Source organism: Pocillopora damicornis, chromosome 2, assembly GCF_964200805.1.
Source record: "Pocillopora damicornis chromosome 2, jaPocDami1.2, whole genome shotgun sequence".
Classification (NCBI taxonomy): domain Eukaryota; kingdom Metazoa; phylum Cnidaria; class Anthozoa; order Scleractinia; family Pocilloporidae; genus Pocillopora; species Pocillopora damicornis.
The window spans coordinates 10,946,721-10,973,327 of NC_142671.1; the positions used below are offsets into that span (position 1 = coordinate 10,946,721).

General features: G+C 37.3%; 3 protein-coding genes across 7 annotated transcripts; 2 read left to right on the forward strand and 1 right to left on the reverse strand.

The window, feature by feature from the left end:
- The first annotated feature begins 1,237 nt into the window (after positions 1 to 1,237).
- Positions 1,238 to 8,597, forward strand: LOC113670917 (CUB domain-containing protein 2). Of its 3 annotated transcripts, none has more exons than XM_027187129.2 (10): positions 1,238 to 1,350; positions 2,401 to 2,441; positions 3,096 to 3,140; positions 3,643 to 3,818; positions 4,032 to 4,200; positions 4,741 to 5,115; positions 5,483 to 5,673; positions 5,883 to 6,051; positions 7,069 to 7,176; positions 7,468 to 8,597. In XM_027187129.2, the coding sequence occupies exons 2-10, from the start codon at positions 2,426 to 2,428 to the stop codon at positions 7,623 to 7,625; spliced, it is 1,407 nt and encodes a 468-aa protein (XP_027042930.2). In that variant the 5' UTR covers positions 1,238 to 1,350; positions 2,401 to 2,425; the 3' UTR covers positions 7,626 to 8,597. The 3 variants fall into 3 exon arrangements, with proteins under 3 accessions (XP_027042930.2, XP_089051595.1, XP_089051594.1); XM_089195468.1 differs by lacking the exon at positions 1,238 to 1,350 and adding an exon at positions 1,703 to 1,720; XM_089195469.1 differs by lacking the exon at positions 2,401 to 2,441 and having other exon boundaries at positions 1,251 to 1,350.
- Positions 8,036 to 18,726, reverse strand: LOC113670828 (uncharacterized). Of its 2 annotated transcripts, XM_089195477.1 has the most exons (3): positions 18,305 to 18,726; positions 9,289 to 9,495; positions 8,036 to 8,764 (listed from the first exon to the last, which is right to left on the reverse strand). In XM_089195477.1, the coding sequence occupies exons 2-3, from the start codon at positions 9,362 to 9,364 to the stop codon at positions 8,598 to 8,600; spliced, it is 243 nt and encodes an 80-aa protein (XP_089051603.1). In that variant the 5' UTR covers positions 9,365 to 9,495; positions 18,305 to 18,726; the 3' UTR covers positions 8,036 to 8,597. The 2 variants fall into 2 exon arrangements, with proteins under 2 accessions (XP_089051603.1, XP_027042817.2); XM_027187016.2 differs by lacking the exon at positions 18,305 to 18,726 and having other exon boundaries at positions 9,289 to 9,502.
- LOC113670913 (tolloid-like protein 2) lies at positions 13,947 to 24,278 on the forward strand. Of its 2 annotated transcripts, none has more exons than XM_027187123.2 (7): positions 13,947 to 14,302; positions 16,958 to 17,370; positions 18,208 to 18,243; positions 20,265 to 20,633; positions 20,964 to 21,344; positions 21,716 to 21,974; positions 22,407 to 24,278. In XM_027187123.2, the coding sequence occupies exons 2-7, from the start codon at positions 17,352 to 17,354 to the stop codon at positions 22,474 to 22,476; spliced, it is 1,134 nt and encodes a 377-aa protein (XP_027042924.2). In that variant the 5' UTR covers positions 13,947 to 14,302; positions 16,958 to 17,351; the 3' UTR covers positions 22,477 to 24,278. The 2 variants fall into 2 exon arrangements, with proteins under 2 accessions (XP_027042924.2, XP_089051596.1); XM_089195470.1 differs by lacking the exon at positions 13,947 to 14,302 and adding an exon at positions 15,920 to 16,197.
- The last annotated feature ends 2,329 nt before the right edge of the window (positions 24,279 to 26,607 follow it).

Genomic DNA, 26,607 nt, shown 5'->3' on the forward strand with positions numbered 1-26,607 from the left:
CCATCAATTTGTCAATCAATTCTCTTAAGACTTCCTTTGCACTCTGATGGCGACCCTCCCTCCGTTTCCCCTGAAAATCATTGCATCCCCGAAATCCCCCTCTCCCCCTCTCCCCCTCCCCTCAGGCCCCGTCCACACGTATCCGGATAAATTTAAAAACGGATAAATATTTATCCGTTTTCAAATTTATCAGCGTCCACACGTTGCCGTTTGTGAATCGTTTTTGGTGTCCACACGTAAACGTCAAACAATGCCGTGATGAACTGAACAAAATGTGCAGAATTGAACCCCTAAATGCTAAGTTTGAAGGGGCCAAAGTAACTTCTGTTGAAACAGTGTTTAAAATACATATCTCTAATTTCCTGAAGCAAAACAGTGACTTTGACCCCATCACTGATAAAATCAAAATCAATGGTGATGGTGCCAGAATGACGAGAAATTCAAATTTTATTTTACTTTCATTTTCTTGTTACGTCATCGTTTTCAAATCGTTTTCAAATTTATTCGGATAAGGCGTCCACACGGAGACGCTTAGCCAGCGTTTTCAAATTTATCCACTCTGGAGAGCGTTTTCAAATTGATCCGTTTTCGGTGTGTGAAAACGCCGTTTACGTGTGGACGGAACCCGTAACCGTATAAATATTTATCCGTTTTCAAATTTATCCGGATACGTGTGGACGGGGCCTCAGGGTGATAACTAATGATTGCTCCCTTACTGGTGCAAACTAAGAGCCACACAAACACAGCTCACTCACGAAGTTTGGGTACACACATCATATCCCATAACCCCTTTGCTTTATTGAGAAATGTAAAAAGCAGTTTTTCTTCTCTTTTGGTAAAGAAAATCCCTCAGAATGCCCTGAAAAATCTTTCAGTATCCATAAAATCCCTATCTATATCCTGCTGAGTCCAAAAATGATGTTAAATAAAACATGATTAAATGAAATATGCAAATGAATGAAAAGAACGTAATAAACCAAACAATAAAAATTTTACAGAACAAGCCAACAGACGAAATAAAATAAAATAAAATAATATAAAGTAATATATGAAAATAAAACCAAGCACCACACATGTACCAAGTTTTCCCGTTTGGAGAAGGTAGAATATCGCATGCAGTCTTTTTAGGGGCAATCCTTTGCGTTTGAAGGTTCTATGCATTGAATTAAGCGGTAGCTTTTAACAAAAACACACTACAGGCGGTCGTTTCTTTTGCACAATATTAGCAATTCAAATTACCGATGAGCGTGCAATGCACCAGTCACGCAATTGTGTGCTGGTGATGCCTCCGTTCATTCGCGTAAGGTACGAAACAAGAAACTGGATTCTCGTCACAAAGGTTTTATAGAGGTAAATTCTCTTTCAGTGTTCTTATTTTACTTACTTATTTTGCTTAGGAGAGCGTTTTAAATCGAAATATTAATGATGAATTATCTGGTATCACTGTATTTCAACAACACATGTTCTATCCGCCCAAAATTCATTCGGACACTATAGACAAAATAATAAATTTCCTGCTCGAAGCAAATAAATGATCGGTTCTTTCTGCTAATGCCACAGCAGAAAAAGTAGAAATTGACCAATTTGTTTACATTTTGGCCTCTGATTGCGGACTTCTTGAGAATAAATTGCACTTGTACAACACGCATACTTTCCGATACTCTCCAATGGTGGTCACATATTATCAAAACAATTCGCATAGAGACCTCGTTTTTAGAAGGTATCTTAAATTATACCCCTAACTCTACTTTCATTTCACTCTGGGACGAAAATTTGGTCGATTGGACCGATTATTTTCGTCGATAGGACAGCGGTAAGACAGTCGATATCAGCTCTATTGGGGAATGAATGGTTAATGTTAATGTTAATAGCGTGTTAACAAAAACTGGTTACCAATAAAACAAAAGTTATGTTTTCATGTTATCCATCCTCAGCTAAATCATATTTGAATATTTTTGCCTCCTTCATATCGTCTTTTTGTCTAAACTTTAAACTTAAAAATGTTAGGTGTCGCTAGAAAAGCGGTAGATGTTGACACCTTTGCACCTTCACAGTCACGCAACCGGATCATCTTGTATTCCGTGCGATTTGACAAATTTTAATGTTGGTGACCAAGTTGATCCTGTGATAATTTTATTTTTCCCTATGTAAACGAGACATCTATTATTGATGAATTTATTCAACCACTAAGCGCGAAATTGAGAACGCCATGCATAGTTGAATCAGAAATAAAAAATATATCTGTATTCATGTAGCGTTCCCTATTACATCGTAACCCATTTCTTCCCAGAAATGTCTTTGAATGTAACATTGTGCCTTTGAATTTAATTAAGTGCTCCAAAGTTCTTGATTTAACAGAAACCATTTTTAATTTTTTCATTTCATGTTTATCAATCGAAGATGTCATGGTGATTACGTATCCATTATGATTTGGTTTTTTGGTACGTATATTTTTCCGTGCTTACGACGGTTTAAGGATTTTTTTTTCTCTATTTTTTCTCCGCATCCCACGATGAGCGATTGAAAGGAACTAAGATAATGTTTAACTTGTTGAATTTGCCTTTGGTGTTCTAAAAGCGAAAAAGAAAAGTATCTTTTAATTCTAAAAACCTAAAATGATAAAATAATGGAGTAAAAAAAAAGCCTATAGGGGCATGAATACGCTATTAAAGAAACAGTGTAGTTAGGGAAGAGACAATTACTTCAAATGGTAACTGATGCACAATATTGACCTCCTTTACCAGTCTGCACTCAAGTCAGGCGGTCTCTTTAGCATGAAGGGCCCTGAAGTATTGTCCCTTCCCCTGGATGGGAGGATAATCCATCCCTAGGCCTGATAAGCCTGAAGCGTTTCGTTAGGCTTTTCTGTTCACAGTTCACGGGTATCATTCAATGCTCCTAATGTTTAATTATATTTTTATTGCGCCAAAAATATATATTGTCATTTTTCGTCAGTTGCTAGGCTGATCCGGGATTTAGTTGAATTCACCATACTTCCAATCGAGCCTGGTTGGCTAAATTTGTTCATTTAGTGCTTTAGATGTCTCTTGGTGTTATTGAATTGAAATACTTCATGTATCTGTTTCATTGGACAGCATCTATTATCATTGTTGCACAGTCCAAGAATCTACTCGCCTTCGGTATGTATTCACAGCTAGTTACTTTTATGATTAGCAAGTCACCTTTTAAGCTATTCAAGCCTTTGTGGCTGTTATACCCTAAAATGTTTCTGAATAAATATTTCAAAATAAAAAGCGTCAATCAAACTAACTCCTCATAGGGTGTGAGACTTAAGGCACACTACAGAGGAACAAATTGGCATCCTTCAGATTTAGCAGCGATTGTCCCAAATAACTTAGGGAAGGTCATTTAGGGAAGAAGTAGATTATGGGTAATTTTCCAATAATGTCATAGGATTGGTCAGTTTGCGTCAGATGGTACAAAATAACGCTCTATGATTGGTTAGGAGCCAGAGTGACCTCGTTAACTACTGGAATTCATTGGCTCCTTATGATGTTTCCCTTTGTTTTGACTGACTGAAAGGATAACTTTGGTTTTGGTATTACATGTACGCAAGAGGATATCAACAGTTGATATTCCTTTGATGTACGACACTACATCGAAAAGTATTCTATTTTACAGACTGCTCCAGCAATGTTCAGGTGCCGTATGACGGAGATTGGATTATACAAGCTAGTGCTGCCTACACTTGCTCATGGGTGATCACAGTGCCTGAAAACTATACTGTTAAACTCACTATATCAAAGAATAACTTCGCTTCTGTTGGTAACACAAACTGTGTTAATGACTATGTACAGGTAATTATGGCCACGTTCTTATTGCTATGCTGTATAAGCGGATAACTGTGTGAAAAAATATGGTTAATCTTCTGGAAGCAGCTGTTGTGAGTAGTTGTCTCGGGAAAAACCAAATGATAATGTACTGTGCGATAATAAAATTGACCTTTGCGTTTTTTTTAAGCATTTCGCAACAGTCTAGTTTCGCTGACTATTCTTGCCATTATTCCAAAGATTCGAGATGGTGGGAGCAACACGAGCACCTTGTTGAAGAAAATGTGCAGCTCAAACCCAGGTCCTTCTGTGTTCCGCTCAATTGGAAGGCAAATGTGGGTGGAATACAGTTCAACTCAAGCAGGAAACTCCTTCCAAGCTTCCTTCAAGAAGCTTCTTGATCCATCTTGTAAGTAGTTTTTCTTATTTTATCATGTTTGGTAACGTACTTCTTAAAGAGAATTTCCGATCCTGCTTTTTGTATCTTTTTTAACTATGCACCATGACAATTCTGATAGAAATCGTTTAGATTTTCTTAATCTTTCATTGACAGTCTCAACCCTTTAAATCCCATGAGTTACCAAGACAGAATTTCTCCTTAAAATATCAAGACAACATGAAGCAGACAAGTGATGAGAAAAAAGAAAAATATCAATCAAATTCTTCAAAGTAGCACAACAAGAAATGTATGGTAGACAGTAAGGAGAATTACCAACGAGATCTTGAGAGTTAGAGTGTTAATATTTATATTTCATACGTGGTGACCTGAAACTTGGGCATGCCGCTACGAGTCCTCACCAGGCATTTTAAATCGAGTCTTAAAGCTGCAGGGATTTTTTTTTCTAATAGAGAATTTATTGTCTTGACGTTTCTACTGCGGGTTTATATTTTGAAGTAACTGATAAACGAATTCCATGAAAAGTCCATTTGTTAAAATAAACCCTTACAGTTTGCCCAAGAAATATCAATTCCAATGGAACCTCAGGATCCATTACCAGTCCATTTTACCCATTGAACTACCCGAGTGACATGGAGTGCACGTGGAATTTAACAGGACCAGCCGGATCGCGGTTTACTCTTGTATTTTACCGGATATGCCTCGGTATCTGCTCGCCCAGCGGTTCATCGTCCACGCCATGCGCGGACGGTCTGTGTAGTAGTTTAGATATTGGTGAAGTCACAGTAGGCGATCAGCATCTTTGTCCATTTTCTTCGGTAACACCGTTTATTTCAGTGGACAATCAAATCTCTTTGTCCATGTTGACCAATGAGCAAACCTCAAGAGGATTCGTGGCGGATTATCATAATGTATTTCGTGATGAAGGTTGGTGGAATTTGAAATCTATTTATTCTTTTTATACGATTGGAAGTGAGGTAGGATACCTTTAAACCCATCTATGCAAAAGCAGTTGTATGTCTAGCTTAAAAAATGAAAGAAGAAGAAAAAAACGGGACACTATGAAAACAGTCTCTTTTTCTTTGGACAACGGTCGCTCGGAGTATCACATCAGTTAAGCCATACGAACGAATAGACAACACTCCTTAAGTGATGATCTGGCTATAGCCTTCTTATTGACCTATTTTGTTTCTTTTCTCAGAGTAACTGATTTCTTAGTTTTTCATTCCCGTTTCCATCTATGTTCTTATTTCCGCAAATAGATATTGCATTAACCCTATACTTTTCTCAAAAGCGTGCCTTCAGATGACACAACTGACGAACACGAGTGGATGGTTTTCCAGTCCGAACTTCCCTGCCAACTATCCTGATAATATTCAGTGCGGCTGGAATATTTCAATCCCTGCAGGGTACAAGATTTATCTAAATTTCCTGGACTTTGATCTCGAAGATTGTGTAAGCACGTGCTTTTGCGACTATGTTGAGGTGAGTAATTTCTATATTGTTGTAACTGTGGATAAATAAGAGGGGCTGATGATGTATCGTAATTGTTAGGTAGGATAAGGGTACCTCTTGAAGGTTTTTTCGGTCAGTGAGGTTTTCGAACAACCCACTGAAGAATTCCCTCGTTCCTAATCTAAAGACAATCATCATTTTTTTGTATAAAATTATAAACAACTGTTTTTTTTTTCAAGGTTGCTATCGGCAAAGACAATGCGCAAAAGAAATGTGGAACATTACAGCCGGGTGAATGGAAGGTGAAAAATCTTTTTGGACGTGATATCGTGGTGACGTTTAAATCTGATAGTCATTCAAATAAGAAGGGATTTCAAGCAGTTTACACATTTGTACCTTTAGAAGCATGTGAGTAATCTGTTTACTTATTGTTCTATTTTCTCAAAATGAGTTCATATATTGCACTTGTGGGTACAGGTACAAAGACTCAATGAACAAAATTGCAAAGTAAGTGTAGGGGTTGTCTGTCTGATCTGCAAAATTCTTTAATGGCACAACCAATGAGAAGCTGCCCCTGAAAAGCAGCACCCAACATGTTCATTGTTTGTAGTGTTGATTCACGGTTTGCCATTGTACCTTTTATAACAACAAGGATACTAAAGGTACTAGGAATTGAAAGACTCAGCTTTCGAAACAAGAAAATTTTCCTTTGTCTGCAAATTTCTTGATCTATCCAGTTGGGTCCCCTTTTTACAAGAATATTTAGTAGTTTCTCCATGAACAAGCATTGGAAATGAATCGTTCATAACTAATGTATCTCATATCCAATGAGTGCAAGAGTAATGATCACTGTATTAAAAGGATCAATGTTTTAAAACCTGTCACAATTATTCCGCAGAAATGCTTTGTTTATTTCGCATTTGTGGTGTATGGTGTGATCATGAGATCGGAACCCATGGCAATGAAATCGCAATGTTTTTAACGCATCATGCCTTAATAATATGCAGGAACAACGCTAAGATATCCAAAGTTCACGACCAACACTTGGTTTTATAGCTCCTTTAAATACGCCGCAACTTTTGCGTTTGCACTTTCAGTGCAAAGTTCTCTACTTTCTCTGGAAACTTCGATGGTTTAGTTACATAGGAAAGAATGATCGGAAATATATTCCCATAACAGCAGTATCCTAAAGGGAGTGGTTGTAACATGCAACAAAGCTTCAACGCAGACGGAGTGGTGCGTTCATCATCAACACCTTTTGCCGGCCCAAGATCCTGTAGGAAACGCGATTGGTTAACGTTATTGCTCGATTGCATCTTAAATATTCAGGCATAACTGTGCACCAGCCCTAGTACCATATTTTACTACCGATTTACTTTTTTTGATGGTTTGTTTGTTTGTTGTTGTTGTTTTTTTTGTTAATAGGGGAGTCTGTTCCTAATGGTTACTGTCCATGGTCAGAGTCATCTACAACAACAACGCCGACAACTGCCAAAGATAGTGAGGAACAAAGTTCACAGACCACAAAAACAGGTTTGATGCCCTACATTGATGTTCTGCCTGGTGAATAGTTAAATTCGAGCTGAAGAAGTTTTTATGAAAAGAGAAACCACAGGGATGAACATGAAGGAGTTTCTTTACACAATACTATCACATTCTTAAACAGAAGGTTATAACAAATAAATCAGGGGATATTGTTCGATTTTTAACACCACGTTTTAAAGGCTGAAACTGTAAAACTGAAACGATGTAAATCGTAACTAGAATTTTGTATAAATTTTTCGCATAGGTCAAATCAGTTTTGCCTTCTTTTTGTCTTTTTAGATATATCTAGCACGGCAGAGGAACCTTCATCAAATGGAGGCACCAATCCACCGACGCTTCACACTCCACGTAACTCGATAGGAAAGTCACAAGTGAACAGTTTCTTATGGTTTCTTACAAATTTAGCCCTCGTTGTATTTTCTAGTTGCCTGGAGTGACCTGCCGATTTCCTCGAGTGTTAAGTTCCGATTACTGACATTTGGGACTGTTTCAGCGTAATAAAAAAGGACGCCCCGTGAATGTACTCAAACTATCATGCATTTCACATAATTGTGCAAAGTTTGTTCCACTCTCAACGGACTTGTAACATCGAGAAAGCAGTCTTAGTCAGTGGTGCTAACTATAAACTTGAATCCCAGAGAGTTTTTATTTGGAAATGAAGTGTTTTGTCAAGGATACCTTCAATAACTTTAAGAGTAGGACTCGTTGGGATGTTTTTGAATGGATTTCTTTATACACGTTTGTGAGGGAGATCCAAATCATCTTCTGTACTCAAGGTACTTAAACAAAACTTCATCTTGTCACTTTGTTACAGCTCAGGGAGGACACCTTATCTTAAACATGTTTCTTTCAGGAAACTTTTTATTACAAGTAAAGATACTTCCCCGTGTACAGAACGCGTCCTCTCACACAACACTACAAGAGCCGCATAATATTTTGACGTTACTTTCAAGGACAAGAGCATTTACACTTTTGTTTCTATTTTCAAAGGAAACTCTTTTTTCCTGTCTGTGCGTTCTCTCTTGATATTTACCTCGTTGATTTTCATCATAGTCACATATAGCATAGGTTACTAGTTGTGAAAGCCAACTAAAATGAAAGATGATGATAACTATCGCGTGGTTCAGGATGAAAGCTCCCTAACCGTGCAAAATCCTAGTGTGTTATTGTTCACTGATTCTTACTTAATAACCTTTGGGAAAGTTTCTGTTGGTCACTTAACTCAAAACCATTAGAATACTATGAAACTTTGTGCAAGATGCGGTCCAAAAAGCTTGACAGTATAACCTAAACCAAGAAATCTGTCGCCTTTCCTAATGTACAATATCTACTGTGCCATCCTCGACGAGGTGAAACGAAGTCCATAACTAAAATGATCACTAATATTAAAAGTTGATCAGTTTGACATATTATGGTATTTTAAAATTCCGTCTTTTCTGTGGTGTCGAACTAGTCCCTTCCTCTTTTTTCTCTTGCACCTTCTGGAGGAACAGGTATCCAATGAACCAACCCACGATTACAAGAATTACTATAATTACAACCGCCACGTTTATCTCACATTCTTCGTAACTGGGACCTAGCAGAAGGGACAGGAATAAAGCAAGAATATTTCTTTTTATTCATTAAGTGGCCCATTAATGAATTTGACTAAACCCATCTTTTTTATCAATCGTTTATCTACGAAAGACGAAAAATAGCAAACAAAAAAAAAGGGGGGGGGGAGAAGGATTGATAACAGAGCTTAAGGGGTAAATAACGTCTGCATGCTCTTTCGAAAGGTGCAGGTTTTTCGTTTTTTCTTGTAGCATGAAGGAAAGTCAAATAACTTGATCATTTTATACCCTGGCTTATTCATCTTTTTTCTGTAAGATTTGGGAAAGTGAATGGCTCCATTACGTTTTAATACTTGGTTAGATGTATAAACATATCAACATTGATGGAGAAGACCAGGGTCATTTAAGAGAGTAAGCTTTAAAATATCTAGAAGTTTGCAAACTCCAACGTCCAATTGAAACCATGGACTCCAGAGTCTAGGTCTCAGAGGCGCTATGTTACCAATTAATGCACAATCGTGCAGAATGACAGTGAAGCTTTACGCACCTATTTCAGTGCTACAAGAGGCATTTTTATCTTTCTCATGACAACCAGCTGTCTTGTTGGCTTGACTCTTATCCATCTTCGGAAGTCGGTGTAAGCTTACTGAAATACAGTAAAATAATCCACGACCCAGTAAAACCACCTCTTAAGATCGTCTTGTGGGCTTGACTGTTATCAATCTTTGGAAGTCGGTGTAAGCTCACTTGGTGGCTGAAAAGACAATAATGATAATGATAATGATAAGGAATTTATATAGCGCTAAAACTATAAACAATATTCAGAAGCGCTTTAGATAAGTTAAAGTTCTATACAATTAAAATTAAAATATTCAAAGGCAATAAACATTAGAACTATTGAAACAAATTGGAAGCTTTCCTAAATAGAAATGTTTTAAGTTGCTGTTTAAAAATGGTGAGGCTACTACTTGTTCTTACAGTTAATGGCAGCGAGTTCCATAAAACAGGTGCAGCATGAGCAAAGACCCGATCCCTAAGTGAAGAGCAATTGGCTTTTGGAACGAACAGATGAGATTGAGCGGACGAGCGAAGAGCATAATTAGTAGCTGGTTTCAGGGACAAAAGATCTTTAATGTAGGGAGAACTTTGGTTGTGTAATGACTTGTAAACAAAGAGGAGCAATTTAAACTGATCTCTGAACGTTACTGGGAGCCAATATAGGTCGATAAGTGCAGGTGTGATATGATCAAATTTTGGAATCTGAAAAATCACTCGAGCCGCAGCATTACACAGTAAAATAACCCACGACCCGGTGACAATAACGCTAACTGAATACAGTTGGAAATGATAATGGCGTTATCAGACGTGTATTTCGAAATGACTGTTCCAGACACATCTACGCTATTTATTCACCTGGAAAAGACAAAATCTAGCGTTTACGTTGGACATGATTCTCATTTCGTGTTAGTGTAACCTTTTCACTCCCAAGTTCTTCTCCTTAATTCTCTCCTTTAGCTGCGATACATTTCCTTGTAAATTGCCGGTTACAATAATTTAGTGCAAGAACTATAGATGGCAAATTCTACCTGATAAGTTTGAGTATTCTCATCGCCTGTTTGCTGGATAATGTAAGGATATCTTAGGGAGAAGTAATATTTTAATCATTCCTGGGAGTAAAGGGTTAAGACATTTATTGCATGAAACCAACCCCTTCTCGGCGAACTTCTCCACTTAGTCTAGAAACTAAGCACAAATATCAACAAATTCGTCCTCACACTGCGTAGAGTTATTCTTCCTCCTTAACTTCCGCGGCATGAAGAGAAAAGGTGTAAATCGTTGTCTTTTAAAGTAAGAGCCATATATATTTACTATTACTATGTTCGGCACTTCCAGATCGACTAAGACAGAACGCGCATACAAGCTTATTGCATGATATTTTGGTTAATGTCTTGTGAAATCGACTTCAGTGCAAATGGACTTTAAAACACCGATCACGATTAAAGTTTTGTCACATTTTCCCTGTAAATAGTTTTAAATGGTTTTTCTTTTATTCTTAATTCTCTTCACTGCAATCACAATGTTCTTCGTTCGGCTTGGTCGCACATCTCTTTAGCGTCGAAAACAAATTTAATTCAAACACCTTGCTGAAAGTCCTCTATTAGATATAACTGGCATGATAGCTTTAAAAATTTAGCCACGGACCGATGACGGGAGACAGCTAAAATTATTCTTTAAGTAATTATTCACGAAACTTGATTGTTGGCGTGTAATATTTGACAATCGACATATGAGATGGATTTATCTTTATATATCTTATCTTATCAAGGATGAACTAACCTGCCATAACTGCTTCTGAAGAAATTAATTGAAAAAGTGTCTGCAAATAATCATTTTTACTTATATATCAACGGCTAGCTTTGAACTTTGTTTTGCTGTGAAATCCTACATAATTTATATTTCTTAGAGGTAAAATCTCAATGGTTTTTTACATCTTATTAACATTCGTTTCCATTTGTAGCCTGACCAATGGCTAATGGCATTCCGACAACCTCAAAGAGGAAGAACTGAGAACTTATTGGGTAAATGATCATTAATGTCACATCTGAAGCGCACTTTTGACAAGAAGTTAATAAAAAAGGGTAAAACCACACAATCTACTCTTTAAAAACATCGGCAGAGTTCAGTCTGTAAGTGAAGAAACGGATAAAATTGTGAATGAATACAAAATAAGAAAATTGAACGCCTCTATCTAAAATACCTAAAGACATTTTTCGTTCAGTTTTTTTTTTTTTTTGGGCTGTCGTCGAGCATATATGTATACGATGCCGAGAGAAAGTTTACAAGAAAACAATGTTTCACTTAAAAGCAAAGCTCCTATCTTCTGATCTTATTTATATTTTTACTCTCCGATTGATAGCCAAGAAATGTATTTTGACAAAAGCTTGGTCCTTAGCACTTCCCAATGTTAATAGATAAAGAAATTAAAGTTCCTCGTGGCAAAGATTATGTTCAATCGTCAAACAAAGAGGCTCGGATAAATATACCATCATTGCTGATAGTTCGATGCTCTGCAACCATGCATGGAATCAATGTAAAGGTTTCAGTTGCTGGTCTTTCCTGTGTATTCGGTAGGTAAAGTCTCGGTAAGTAATACCCTTAGGCTGTAGCAATGTCCACAGCATCAAAATTTAATACCTTCAAGACAGACACACGAATATCTCCAGCTATTAATGTGAGCGGTCAGTTGAGAATGGGTCTAAGGAAACTCGCATTCTCGCACTTAAAAATGAAAAGATAAACTTATTTGAATACTTGGTCGTTACCCTTGGGACAAAGCAGGAGACAGCTGGGATTTTACACATGTCCAGTGCTAGGATTCACACACATATAACGACGTTTTGAATACTTATTTGAATACTTGCATTGGTCGTTACCCTAGGGACAAAGCAGGAGACGGCTGGGATTTTACACATGTCCAGTGCTAGGATTCACACACATATAACGACGTTTTGGGGTTTTTGAGAGGCAGGAAGTCATAAAGTGAAAATTTGTTAGAATAAAAGTTATTTTTTTAGAGAATGTTTTAAAAAACTGTACCATTAAGTCAGAGAGGCTTAACAGCATGATAATTACAAGAGAGTTCAAACAGAGGCAACACGCAAATTTCAGAAAAATCAAGGTAATTTATTTCTTTATTTCCTATTTTCTTTTTACTCTCTCACGCGAGATAAACACCTTAAACTATTCTATGGAAGACAGCATGTGTATCTACCGTACGCTGTTCTTTTCCCCTTCTAGATACATATGTCGAAATTAAGAGAAAATATTGGTCTTGATATTTTCTCTGGGTTTAGATCGAATTGGAATTTTATACCAGAGGCAGTAATAAGGTGGTTCCTAGCCCACTGTTCTCTAAGTCAAAATTGGAACTGATTTAGAATTTTGGTTTTGCTGGTTTTGCTGATGAAAACGAGGTGTCGGAGACTAATATCTTCAAAATAATGGCTGTAGGTATACGCCTGTCTCTTCCACTCAATGAAGGCATAACTTGTAATTATCAATATTAATTGTTAATCAGTGGTTTCACTCAGAATTACTCCGACAACCCTTAAAACAATTTTGACAAATATCATAATGTAAATAATAAGGATTCGATTGTGTTCCAAGTGGACCGAAAGTATGATTTAGGATTATAGTATAGAATGAAAAACAAGACATTCTAAATGCATGCTGGCAGAGGTACAGAGCCAAATACCCTTTAGAATGATGCTGTTTTAAAGAAAACTTGAGCTGATCGAATAAAACGTCTAGAATCATCACCCAGTTAATTAAAAACGTGCATATCTTTGGGTTTTGGTGAAAAATTACAAATCGTTTAAGTTACATAGTAATAATTTCTTTGGATGAACTTGATTTTATCATCTCAACGGAAGGAATGGCAACTTAAATCAATGCCTTTTTGAAACTAAACTGACCACCAAAAAGTTACCAAAAAAAGGTAGTGATCGACATGGCTGCGATTCCGTGATAACAGAAAAAATTCAAAAAGTATCTATAAAATTTGTTCGTTTTGATTCTATTCAGTATGTTGCCGATAATCTTAAAGGACCAAGAACATTGGGAAGAATATCTAGCCAAAAAAATAATGGTATATTCACCCAATAATTAAAAATGCGATGTCTTGAAAACTAGCAATAGAGTGGTTAATTTATGTATTTCTTTTTTCGCTGGCTGAAAAACTGCGCCAACCTGCTACTCTTTGAAATTGTGTTTTCATAAAATATGCATTACCAGTGTAAACTTCAAGCCTTTGGGGTTGAAAACTATATGTGTAAATTATTTTTCAACGACCGCAATGTAGATAAAAGAAAGATCTGTCAACCTGTATTTGAGTGTTTTTTTTAATATTTCATTATATTTCGCCATCGATTATGAAGTTGGCGTCTTATTAAAGATACATGATATGACTTTTCCATTGAATTTTTTTCACGACAAGAAGATTCTCAGAATACGCAAGAACAGAGCAGAACAGAGAAAAAAATAAAAAATTGAATCTGAACATGTGACAGAAAATTCCAGACAGTGGCATTAACTTTCAAACCGAAAGTGAAGTTTGTCTAAAACGATTTTTCTTCTTGTTTGCGAAATTTGCATAGCTTTCGTTCATGGGTCACTCAAAAGGGCGTATAAACAAATTATCTGTCACTTTTAGAATGCGCGCAGGCGAATACCGACTTTAGCAGACACGGCCGACGAGGTGCAGTGAAGAGTTGGCTTTTTCCCAAATCAGGTTTTATTGACATTTCGTCCAGATGACGTTTTGTTATTCCGGTCAATTGACTTTGCATTAATTCTTCAAAAGCACAGGCTTTCTTTGTTAGCACCTGCCCAATCATTGGAGGAAAATTTGCATATACAAGAAAACTATTGCATTTTTGCGTGACAGACATCACCTTGTCGACAAGCCACACTGGCTCAACATCAAGACCGCGTGTAAATTTTATGAATCATCCTAAGGAAATTTCTGAACGCAACTGTTGGGATGATGAGAGTTTTTATAGGTGAGCAAACCTTTATTGATATCTTCTATACATTTCAAGGGAGACATAAATTTATTCAGTCAAATGATTATTCGACATACACGACCGCTGTTATTATTAATGTCTCAGGCGTGGAACAATCGCGTTTGTTGCAAGCCATCGACAAAGATCAAATTACCATTTAAAAGTAACCTCGCCATCACGTTTGCCAAAGAGCCTTAAGAGATTTTAAGTTGATTTTCCCTAAATTTCGAGGGAAATCTTCGTTTCAGTGTAAGTCTTTTCCGCATGGGTGGTCGCCTCATCACGCAAAGACCATACGTTTACGCTTTATACGCAGAACCTAAAACATTCTGGTTTACGTCGATATCGCTTCAAGAGGTTTTAACTCTTGATTTGCGCCACAAAACGACGTTTTGGCGTAAAGTAGAAACATTATTATAACTTGATATCGCCATAATCGCTCTCATAAACGAAAACACTGAAGCATTGTCGAGTCTTAATGTAAACAAGAGTTTTTAAACAAAACAATTGGCCACGTGTTTACTCCTCCTACACTTGCCACCACATGTTCTTTTAAATGACAATTTATTTCGATAACTTGACCTGGTTAGCAATAAGAAGCGGGACGTAAATACCGCGTTAAAAACAGCGAAGTTCAAACTTTGATTCAATCGCCATTTCAGTTTTCTGGGGCCACTAAACTGATTTCGTGACAAAATGTTAATAATCTTTTAGGTTGTGATAAAGTGATGGAAATACCAAAATTATACATTATTTTAAGAGCAGTGCCATGGCAATACTGGATGGCTTTGAGATTTGCTTATTCGCTGACTCTCAGAAGGTTTCCGATCGGTTCAAAACTTGACCGATATGAGATAATGAGCTGGGTTTTAATTGAAAAGAATCCTAGCGTGACAGCGATGCTCAAAACACGATGAATCAAGCTGTCGAACAATTAATCAATGTGTCCTTTCCGACCCCCTAGGGTCTGACAGAACGTCTGATCAGCAGAGACAAGATACTATTATCCCTCAATTGCTATACGCCGGTAATGAAACCGCTAGACGGTTTTCTCGCTTTGATGGCTTCCAAAGACACACCCACAATAGATTTGCCTTTACCTGAACACGATAGTCTCGATACTCGACTGGTTATATTGGTAAAGATGACTATAACCATAAAGGGAGTTTCACAACTCTTTATACACACATACATATATATATATATATATATATATATATATATATATATATATATATATATATATATTACTCTTTTATTTTAATTTAGTTTTAAATTTAAATATATATCAAGAGATAATAAACTGTCTGTATTCTCTTGTATATTTACACAAGAGCTCTGCGCCAGCAAGGTTGGCAGCGGCAACACATGCGACATTGAATCTCGCCTTGACGTATATAAGATACAGATAAGAGTAGCCAAAGTGATGATTTCAATGGCATAGCATCCTTCTTAAGTCGAAAGAATAGGCTGACAATTTGAAAAGATACGATCGTCATCTCAAAATTGATCGAGAAAGGAAGTTGAAAGAATGACTTTCTATTGCAGATATCTAATACGTCATCAGTTTCGGCTACGTGGTAGAAAGTTTCCAGCAAAGCAAAGTCGAATATTATCGATCAAGCGGCTTGTTTTGAGCAGTGCCAGCAATTCCTGCCGGCATTCTCTGTCCGTCAGATGTGGCCTGTATAAGGTGCATAAAGTGCCTGTTTACGTGCATTTGGCAAAAGTAATTGTAAGCAGAATCCACACTGATCGTTGACAGTAATGTGATCAACAAAGACTTCCCCACTGTGTAATTGATAATAGAAATAGTCTTCATTCCTGATCTCGTCATCAAAAACCTGGGTATTTAAAAAATTTACCCAGCTGCACTGCAAAGAAATTTAAAGGTAGGAGGGTATGATTTCCCTAGGACTTATTTTCAAAGGCAAGATTTCCCTTAACAATTTTTCCTAAACATGTACGATTGGCAGTGAGTGACATGCCAGTTTTTGTAATACAGGGACTGATCAAGGAACTAGATTGGAAAAGTGTGCGGGGAAAGTCCACCTAAGCAGATGTTTTTTCTTCAAGTTACTTGTAATGAAAAGTGTCAGAACACACGCATGCTTTCTTAACTATGGATTCAGCTCATGTATTTTCGTGACAAGTGCATTTGTTAATGAAAAATTGTTGATTTTAACTTCTGTGCTTCGTTGTTATCGCACTTTTATCACGTTCAGACGATGTAAATTATTTTCCCATCAACGGTTTTCGTGGTATGAGTGACATTGTAGATCAACCCATTCGTTTTTTTTTCATCAAGACTCACACAACTGTCGCACTCTTGATATTTCAAACCATTTTACAACTTAAAATCACCCTAAGGCATGGTTCAGAAATTATTCTAGAATATTCATAAAGACGACAAATAAGGAAATAAGAAAAACCAAAAAAGCTTTGTCTCACGCGTAGGCTCACTGTGGTGCAGACACAAACATAATGTTTACATTTAGATAAATGCAAATTGATAGCAAGTAAGTAGCTTACAAACCCTCGACGCCAGAAAAGAGCACATCACAGACGTCATCCATTAGAAAATGTCATGATTTATAAAATACCGCTAAGTGCTTTGGACATTTGACATTTTTTGTATTTTTCTGCTCGTAGACACTTAATTCGTAGGATCTTCCCGTCAATGTGTCAAAGCTTCCATCTCAAGGTGGTTTTCTGATCATCACAGTCACATTCTCGCTGAACCAGTCTTTTGTTAGCGGAAGAAAAAAGGACGGAGTTCGTGCGAAAGATACCCTATCAAACCATAGTATGAACTAAAGACGTCATACCATTGTAAAGAAAAGGCATTTATTTTGATCATCACGAACCGATCCTAATTAAGGAGCGCTGTTAGCCTCGCATGACGGAACGTATACCGGGCATGATCCTGAAAATATTATTCACGTGAATTGAAAATGACCTTTCTACATCCGCTGTGGTTTCTGTACCTCTCAGTTACCGAGGAAATTTAGGTGGAGTTGGCTTTTGCTATTATTTGCTTGACGATATGCTTCAGTTGTTGACAGGTAATGATGTGATCTTTTATATTTTTAGATAATTTCTGTTGTTTAGAGCTAATACTTAGTCTAAAATTATTCTTCACATACATGGCTTTTGTTACGCGCTTGATTGGTGATAATGCTATTGTTGACAGCTGATGATTTGATAACAGACAGAGTTAAGGACTTAAATAACCGCTGCTGATAAACAAAACTGAAACTAACTCATAATATCAGGTTCTAGAGGGAATTTCTTATTTCGAGAGCTCAAAATGAGGTTCAAAATAAAACATAGGTCTTAACGGCTGGAACACAAGACTCCACTTTATTTATCATACAATACTATCCTCGTCGTTTTCCGATAAATGAGGTGCAACAGACCGCTTGCTACCTATCAGTTTTATTTTCCGCCTTAAGGCCTCCGCTCCAATAAGTAGTGCTAAGAACGTATCTTCAGCGTCATTGCACACTACAGCTTAAGCCGCTTTATTAGACTGATCTAGACGCGTATATTAGTTATGAATGGAAGTACCAGAGCCAACATTGTAACTGTGAGCTTTAGAGCCTCTCAGAATATTTAAAGAGGCTTCATCACGGTTCAAGGATCTCGCAAAACGCAGCCAGAATTTTTCAAGTTTATCAACACATTCTCGTTCTCTTCAGTTTGCTTATTTCTCTTTCGAGCGCTTCTTCCTTAGAAAGTCAACGAGATATGGTTTCCTTTCTTGGAACGGAAATTTCGTCGTCAAAAGATGTCGTGACTTATTTGTTAGTTAATTAATACAGTTGGTCTGACATTTGGGGTTATGGGTTATGCAGAGACTAATTCCCTAAAATTTTGTTTTTTCCCTTCTGGTTTTACAGTAATCTGTCTCGTGGAAATTGTGTCAACGCAAAAATGTAAGTACCTTGGATAACTTAATACATTTCGGTACAAAAGTGTAAAAATATGAATAATCACCTGGTAGTCACGCCAGCATTTTGGGCGTGAAAAAGCATCTCTCCTTCAGCAGAAAAAGAACGCGCTGAACTCCTGATCGAGCTGTTTCCTATTTGGGAGCTGATAGTGCTCCATTGTTATTCATTTCGTGCATTTTTCCGACTGCACGCGTGTGGTGGTAAACAATACCGGATACATATGTATTGGTGAAACCACGCTTCCAGACATTGAAGAAATGTAAAACGGTTTCCGTGTTTACATAGCTGATGTAAACACGCGGGAGGTTGGGACAACACGAGATAAGCGTAGGAAACCACGACGCGAAGCGGAGTGGTTTCCAGCTTATCGAGTGTTCTCCCAACCTCCCAAGTGTTTACATCAGGCTATGTAAACACAGAAACCATTTTACATTTCTTTTATAAAATAACTAATGAAAGAGGAACGAAAACCGTGTTTACATACGCTCATGTAAAATGGTTTTATGGCCAATCAGAGCGCGCGTACTATTTAAATTATTTTACAAAATTAGTTGGGATGCTTCTCCAGGACAATGTTCAAGATTTTCTTTCACCCCTCTTCCCTTCCTATCTTGTTAATTGCCGATGCTCCTGAGCCATTTTGCATTGAGAGGGGCATGAGATCCAGTAGGTGTCCCAACAAATGCAGCTGGAAGTATTATGATATTTTCATATCTCCGAGTGCACGTGTGTGGCTTGTTGATAATACCGGATGTACATGTATCGGTGTACCTGGTTTAAAATAATAACGGAAATCTTGCGGAAATTCCCTGCTCAACTGAAGATTACCAACCTCGAGTTTAACTATTGTGCAATCCAGTAAATTTAGATGATTATGTACTGCGTTAGCTTGAAATTTTAGCTCCTTGAAAAAAAAAAAAAAAAAAAAAAAAAGATAGAGAAAGCTCATCGAGCCTTTTTTTAATTCACTGACCAGAGCAAGCTATTCTCTGAACCTTCAACTCCCAAGACGCAATAAATTATTTCTGTAAGTTAACATGTGTTTTTTCAGAAAATAACTATATCATCGTGAAAGATGTTTTTCGTCTTGCTTGTCACGAGCGTGAGACAAGGAAAACATTGTGAGTCTTCTATGAGGATTCGAACCTCGAACCCACGGATTCTGCGCTCCGATGCCCCTCCTGGAGACTCAGAATTTTTTCTTTGTCCCTCGCTAGTGGCAAGACGAAAAAAAATCTTTCTCTATTTCTTTACCGAGCTTAAAGCATACATCTTTCTTATTCTATTTAACTATTTCCTTTTTATAGAATAAGTTAAACTATACACGCTCTTATTTTGGTTCTTCCTCATGATCCTATGGAGAACAGACGTGTTGGAGGACTACACCAGAAGAGGTCAAAATGTGGTGGGAACATTAGTAACACACTTGGCTGCGCCTCGTGTGCCATTTTCTTGTCCCTACCACATTTTGACGTCATCTGTACTTTATCACTAAATTCGAATAGAACCATTGCAACATAGAATGTCAAGTGTCACAACATAAAATGTCACGTTTCACGGTAATATAGAATGTTAGGTGTCACGGCAACATAGAATGTCAGGTGTCACGGCAACATAGAATGTCAGGTGTCACGGCAACATTGAATTTCAGGTGTATTTGTTATATATAAGAAGCTGAATTACGCAGGTATTATAACTGAACCTTACCTATGATCTATTGGAAGACAGACGCATAAAGAATGTCACCATTTAAATATTTTGTCCGTTTATTTTATTTATTTGTTCCCACCATATCTTGATGTCATCTGTGATCTATAACTAAACAGACGCAACAATGAATTTGTGTTAAATAGAGAAAGTCAGCACCATCTATTAAGATGGTGGCCCATAACCATGGAAAGTAATGGCTGATCACACGCTTCAAAATGATTTTCTTTATAAACAATGTCTTTGGATTTCACATGCTTACTCCATTCCTTTTTTTTTTTTTTTTTTTTTTCCAGGGTGTCCTGAATCTACCTTTTTTTCAAACAGCTCTGGAGATTTAAGTAGCCCCAAACCACGTGGGTCATTGCTCTATCCGGACTACACTCGCTGTGTATGGCACATTTCAATTCCAGGCAGAAATCAGCACATAAAACTTACATTTAACACATTTCAATTGGAGAGCTGCCTTGATTGCCAATGTGACTTTGTAGAGATTTTGGACGTCATCGGAAACATACACACTTCTTTGGGAAAGTTTTGCGGAAGCTCTTTACCAGGCCCTTTCTTTTCAAGCAAACAGGCGTTGAAGGTTGTGTTCAGTTCTGATCATGGAAACGGCTTTTCAGGATTTACGGCGACATATTCCTCAGTGCTTCCTGGTGCAGGTTTGTTTAGTGCCTTGTTTAGTGTTTTTCTTTGTCATGCATTTCACAAGGTTAAGAAACGTCATTTATTCACTAACTCAGCGGTTCTTACGGGCACTAATCGTTTTTATTCAGCGTGTTACTAAAAGTAAACTATTTCAATCAATTCTTGATCAGAATTACAACTGAAAGCAAAGCTCTAGTCAGTGAAGTAGCTCAGTTGGTAATAAAGCCAAAAGACACCACTCGATGCAATTTATTTCACAATAGTTATTCTTTGTGTCCTGACCTTTTTGTCGTTCACTTTTCTCTCCGTTTATTCTATTATTGAGTTATAGTTTTGGTTCTCAGTTTGTAGGAACGCCACGAGCCTCGTTACATCAGTAGGAACAGTTCAGAGCCCTGAATTTCCTTCTCGAAATTATCCTAACAATGTGGACTGTATCTGGGAAATCACTGCGCCGTATAGAACGCGCATCATATTCAAAATCCTCTCGATGTCAATACAAAGCTGCGGTAGAATGGGAACTTCCGAGTTTTGTTCGTGCGATTACGTTGAAGTAAGAGATGGAGCAAATTCTAGTGCTCGTTTGCTCGGGACATTTTGTGGAACTAATAACACGGATGCGATATATTCAAGCGGCCGACACCTATGGGTAAGATTCAGATCAGACGATGCTGTGGCTGATTCGGGTTTTGTGGCGCAGTTTTCTTCTGAGAAATATCGGAAAGGTAAGCTGTACGATTTCCTAGTTGTGATATTAACTTCCAAGGGTTAAGTGGAGAGTAAGCTGACTTCCAGTTTGCAAATGGTGCCGACTTAAACTGCAAAGAAGGCATAGTGTGGTTCAGTTTCTTCAAGAGATAATAATCATTATCTCTCAGTTTCATCAGACTATGGTTAGGTTTGAATGAAAATGAGTATGAAGCTTTCTCACGTTCACAGTCAATGATAGTGGATAGATCTAATTAAAAACAGGCACACTGTTCGTGCGTGCGTCTCATAGTTACAGGAATGCAGTAAATCAACTGAGCCCTGCTCATTCATAAATTTCTGATATTGAAAGGAAGAACTAAAACTGAAAGTAATCTCTTTGTTATAGGATTTTCCTGTCCGATGGATTGGAGGTACCCGTTTCAATGTCCAAAGGAATTAAACGTAAACAACAACAAAACTGGCATTTGTTGCTACGACAATGGCCCAAGCTGTTGTGAGCCGGGAGGAGAGCGTTGTCATGACAACGGATCAAGAGTTAGGGATTACTGTCCGCGTCCAAAGGATAATAAAAAATTGAAATATTGTTGTTCGATAGGAGGAAAACCCTCCTGTTGTGAATCAGCTGGAGTTTACAACGAAGCTAGGTGGGTTGGCTTTAAAGAATTACTTTATTCCTCCAATTTACTGATGAACTAGTGAGTACGATTATATTTTTTTGCATGGAACGAAGATTAAGTCTCGTTCATTGTAAGTTAGAGCCCCAACCAACTGCGCATGCGTCACGTATGCGGATGCTTTGCCAACAGAGCTACAGAAAACTCGTTAGGGAGCAACACCATTAAAACAAGAGTAGAGCGCTGTAAAGAGGGGCTTTATTAGCTAATGCTCGAAACATCAGCTTTGAAACTCTCTATGGTGGCCAATTTGCAGTTGATGAAACCAGATTATCTTATCTACCCTCCAATCGACACAGCGCCAAAGTTTCTTTCGAAACTTACCTTTTCTATTCAAAAGTATAACGGTTGATCCTTACAAGGCGACTTACTCAGATTCTTGCATTGTATTTTTTGTTATAGATACACTATTTCTTTGGGCGTTTTTTTACACATTGGTTGGATCCTAAACAAGTGGTTCAACGGAACGTAATAAAAGAAAATATCATCCCTTCTAATTACGAAACAATATTTAATTTACAGTTACTCTAATTAGAAATTTTTCAAATTTTAATACTCAGCCTCGAAAGATGCAACACATTTAATCATATAAGTGAAAATTACTCACCGCACGACTGTCATAGTCGTGTTAAGGAATCATATGAAAGCTCGAGAATTTTTAACGGACCAATAGTAATATTTGTTTGTTCTCTGCATAATTCTCATTTTTGAAATATTACTCACAACGTAAATTCTGAACTGCACTAATGTTTAGGCGATTGTAAATGATTGGGAAAATATTTCGTCGTCTCCTCAGGGACTGTCCCAGTTCAAGAGAATATAAACTGGCTATATTCTCTTGCCTAGTTTAAATAACTGTATCAAAGAGACACTTGAAGAGTATCGGAAGTTTCTAGTCAGTGAGACATTACTAAATCAAATTATTTCCGAAAGGAAAAAATTGTAGGAAGTTATTCCATTGTAAGACAAGTTATGTAGAATAGGTGAATTTAAGGTAAAATTAGTGGAAGATGTCAGAGTTTATAATCCTAATAAGAAATCAGAATCAAGTGCTATGAGATCAACATTTCATTTAAAAACTTTATTTTGTAAGTCTTTAGAAGATTTTTATGATTTTAAAATTATTAGGTTTTCTTTTTTACTTTTTATTAGGATGGCAGACAAAATTTTTTTTTTTATAATTACATCCAGTTAAGTTTGAGTTTTTGTTAACATATTCGTTGTGTTCGCGGTATCTGTCTGGTATCAGATCAGCGTTTGTACATTTTTTTGTCTGCGATCTCTGAGTTTTGAATTATAAGAGAGTAGTCTTTGGAATTTAAATACGTCTTTAAGAAAGTGAATTAAAAAAGATCCTCATTCACGCAGACAGCAAAGCTTTCTTACTAAGTTATGTTAGATATGGAGCGCATTTAGTCTGAGTGTTGTGAAACCAAAATTATAGTTATTATAGGATAAAGGTTAACTTCATAATCTGGCGATGACACCTCCAAGTGAAGACAAGCACACTGCTTAAAGCGCAGTAAAAGGGGAGCGTCGGGATTGTGACTCATATGATTGGTTGAGAAGTTGGCTCGAGTTCCCAAGTCACACAGAGACAAGTAAGGCAAAACCAATGTAATCTTATATTCGACATTCAATCGAAAACTGAGCGAGTTGGTCAGTTTATGAACAGGCCGCCTTTGATTGTGTAACACGATTAATGAAACTAACTTGTGATAATCCAGCGACGAAGAAACCTTCCAATGTGGAAAAATGCAGTAAGGAAAAGAGTAAGTTAATGAAAAAAAATCTGGATGATGAACATATACGTGGACTGCAGTCAGCGAACTTGAAATAATTGAGCTGAAATTTTTTCAAAAGACAAAAAATCTGAATTAGCTTCCTCAAATGCTTAAATAAATGGTAACTTCCTTCTATATAATTAACCAGGCCCCTATGTGTAGAGGTTGTAGGTGACGGCGACTGTATACCCTTTCCTCGAGGGCGTTTAATTCATGTTCTTTTTTAATTAGGAAATGTGTCACTAACCATAAAGAGCTTTAATGCGATTTTGAAGTTAAAACTTTTAAAATTTACTTTCGGAACAAAGAAAAACATTTTTGACATTGTTTATACTGGAAGATGTAGCGGAAGTAACATTTTATGATACTGATTAGTTAGTTAAAAGTATCTTGTATAAATTAAACTATTTATTTGGAAGTTCCGCTTTGTTTAAAATGGCAATGTTTACATAACCATCAGAATTAAAATTTATTTTGATTACTGACAAAATGTTTTACGAATTTTGATTATTTACAAGGCAGTTTTTCTAGGTTTTAATAAAAAGCAAACGTTGAACAGTATTCAATACTAATATAGAATCGATCCTCGCAGTTATGAACACTACTGAACGAGTAGTTTAAATAAGGACTGATAAAAATTCAGACCCGTACTGAATTTGAACCCCATGACCTCTGCGATATCGGTGCAGTGCTCTACCAACTGAGCTAACAAGCCAGCTGGGAGCTGGTCATTATGTTTGATCCAGATAATGTTAGCTCAGTTGGTAGAACGCTGCACCGGTATCGCAGAGGTCCTGGGTTCAAATCAACTACTAGTTCAGTAGTGTTCATAACTGCGAGGATCGATTCTATTTAGTGCACATATATGATTTTCAGATATTCACAGGCATTAATATTCAATACTGCCTTAGGATGTATATTAAACTGAACTGGTATTTCTTCAGCTCAAATATTTCCGACCAACAGTCTCATTATGCGACACCAAATAGTTGTCAACTGAGTTGAGTCAAGATTGGAGGGCAGGCCTCAAAGCAGAAGTGGCTTTCACGGGCCTTGGGTAAATTTGAGGCCGTTCACTTTTACGGCTAACGCAGAACCGCATCCGGGGAGGCTACGGGGAAAGACTGCTTATTCGTGCATTATTACTTTTTACCGTACCCAAACTCGCAATAAGCTAATCCAAAGCCTGGTTTTCTGTCCTGATATCACACGATATCAAGGCACTGACCCGATCTGGCACGGTATCGTTGTGACTATACACAAGAACTATTACTTAATTTAAGATTAAGCTGAATCGATTGATTTTCCAGGCGTGAAAGGGGCAAACAACATATTCTGCCACGCTGCTGAAGAACGACATTGGACAATCATATTTGCCAACTTAGCGTCTCTTGAAACACAATGGAGAATGTCGTCCATTCTAAGGAAGCAGTTATGTTCTAAAAACGTCGTGAGAACTTGTCACAGTTTTCAAGAGCCATCGTCCACTTTTCAAATTCATGCAATGGGACTCGTGCGAATCTTGTGGTTGTGTAAAAGGCAACAAGCTCACAGAATCTGTTGAGTACCAATGAAAATACACGTGGTCTTTCTTATTTTGAAAGTTTGCAATTGCCAACAACAACATCGGCTTTTTTTGGCACTATTTTAACTTTGCTCTTTGTAGTACTTGTAAAAGTGAAAAAAGAGAATTATTTTTCACTCAACCACTCTGCGAGGGCTTTAGAAATCTTCGTGATTCCACAGAAATATAGCGAATCGATGAATGATCTTTTTTCTGTCAACATGCGCGAGGCTTGATGAGAGCGCGACAGGGGTATATACGTAATACAATAAGCTGAATTTTACACGAATTTTGATTGGTTCTTACTTATGTTCTTTTGGAGGAGATACGTATAGATGACGTCAGTATCAACTAAATAAACCCCTCTTAATCATACGTATAAAACAAATGTCAGCGTGTCTCTTCAGTAATAGAATAGACAAGAATTAAAATGTGGTAAAAATGTCAGTGATACACTCTACCTCGCCTCGTGAACGACATATCTTATTGTGTATGTATGTTTATAAAAAGTTTTAGGGGAGATTTTAACAAGCAGAGATCCAGAATGTTTGATCTACAATAATATAAATGAAATTTATTTTCATTCTGACTGGAATGAGAGAACTGCAGTTTTTAGGTAACACAATGCAGAAGGGACGTAATTTAGAGAAGAGAAGAAGTAGTTCAGCGTCCGCTGATATCGGCTGTAAGGAGAACGAAGGAATGCGGACAGACGAGTAACAGAGTTTCAATAATCAAACACCACTATATTTCCAAATGGCGGTCCGAATGCAGTCTTCGCCATGTGACTTGCGCGCGCTTACGATTACAACATGACCACATGGCAAGCTTACGTGACAACAATAGCAGTGTTCAAGGTTCAATTCAGTTTATACGACAATGATTTTCGGGTGCCATTCGGAATGAATGAGCACCTGTTTATTTTTTTTTTAAAGATTACGAATTGCTATTGCCCTTTAGGCTTATGCAAATAAGTAGGTTTATGAACAATTTATTCGGGCTTATTTATCACAAATTGTGATAAGCTGAAAAGAGTTGATAACGAGATAATTGACTCTGTTGTCAAGATTTCCAGAAAAGTAAGAATGGCTGGTACAGTTAGTAAAGCGTGACGCACAGAAAAGTAAATCCTTAACTCTTTCTTCATCACCGAATTCCAACTCCTTAGCAACATTTGCTTTTAGAGAGGGATAAAGTGTGTTACTTGACGATCCCAACAAAGGCTGCGAATTCTAAGGAAACTTCCTAAAGCTAA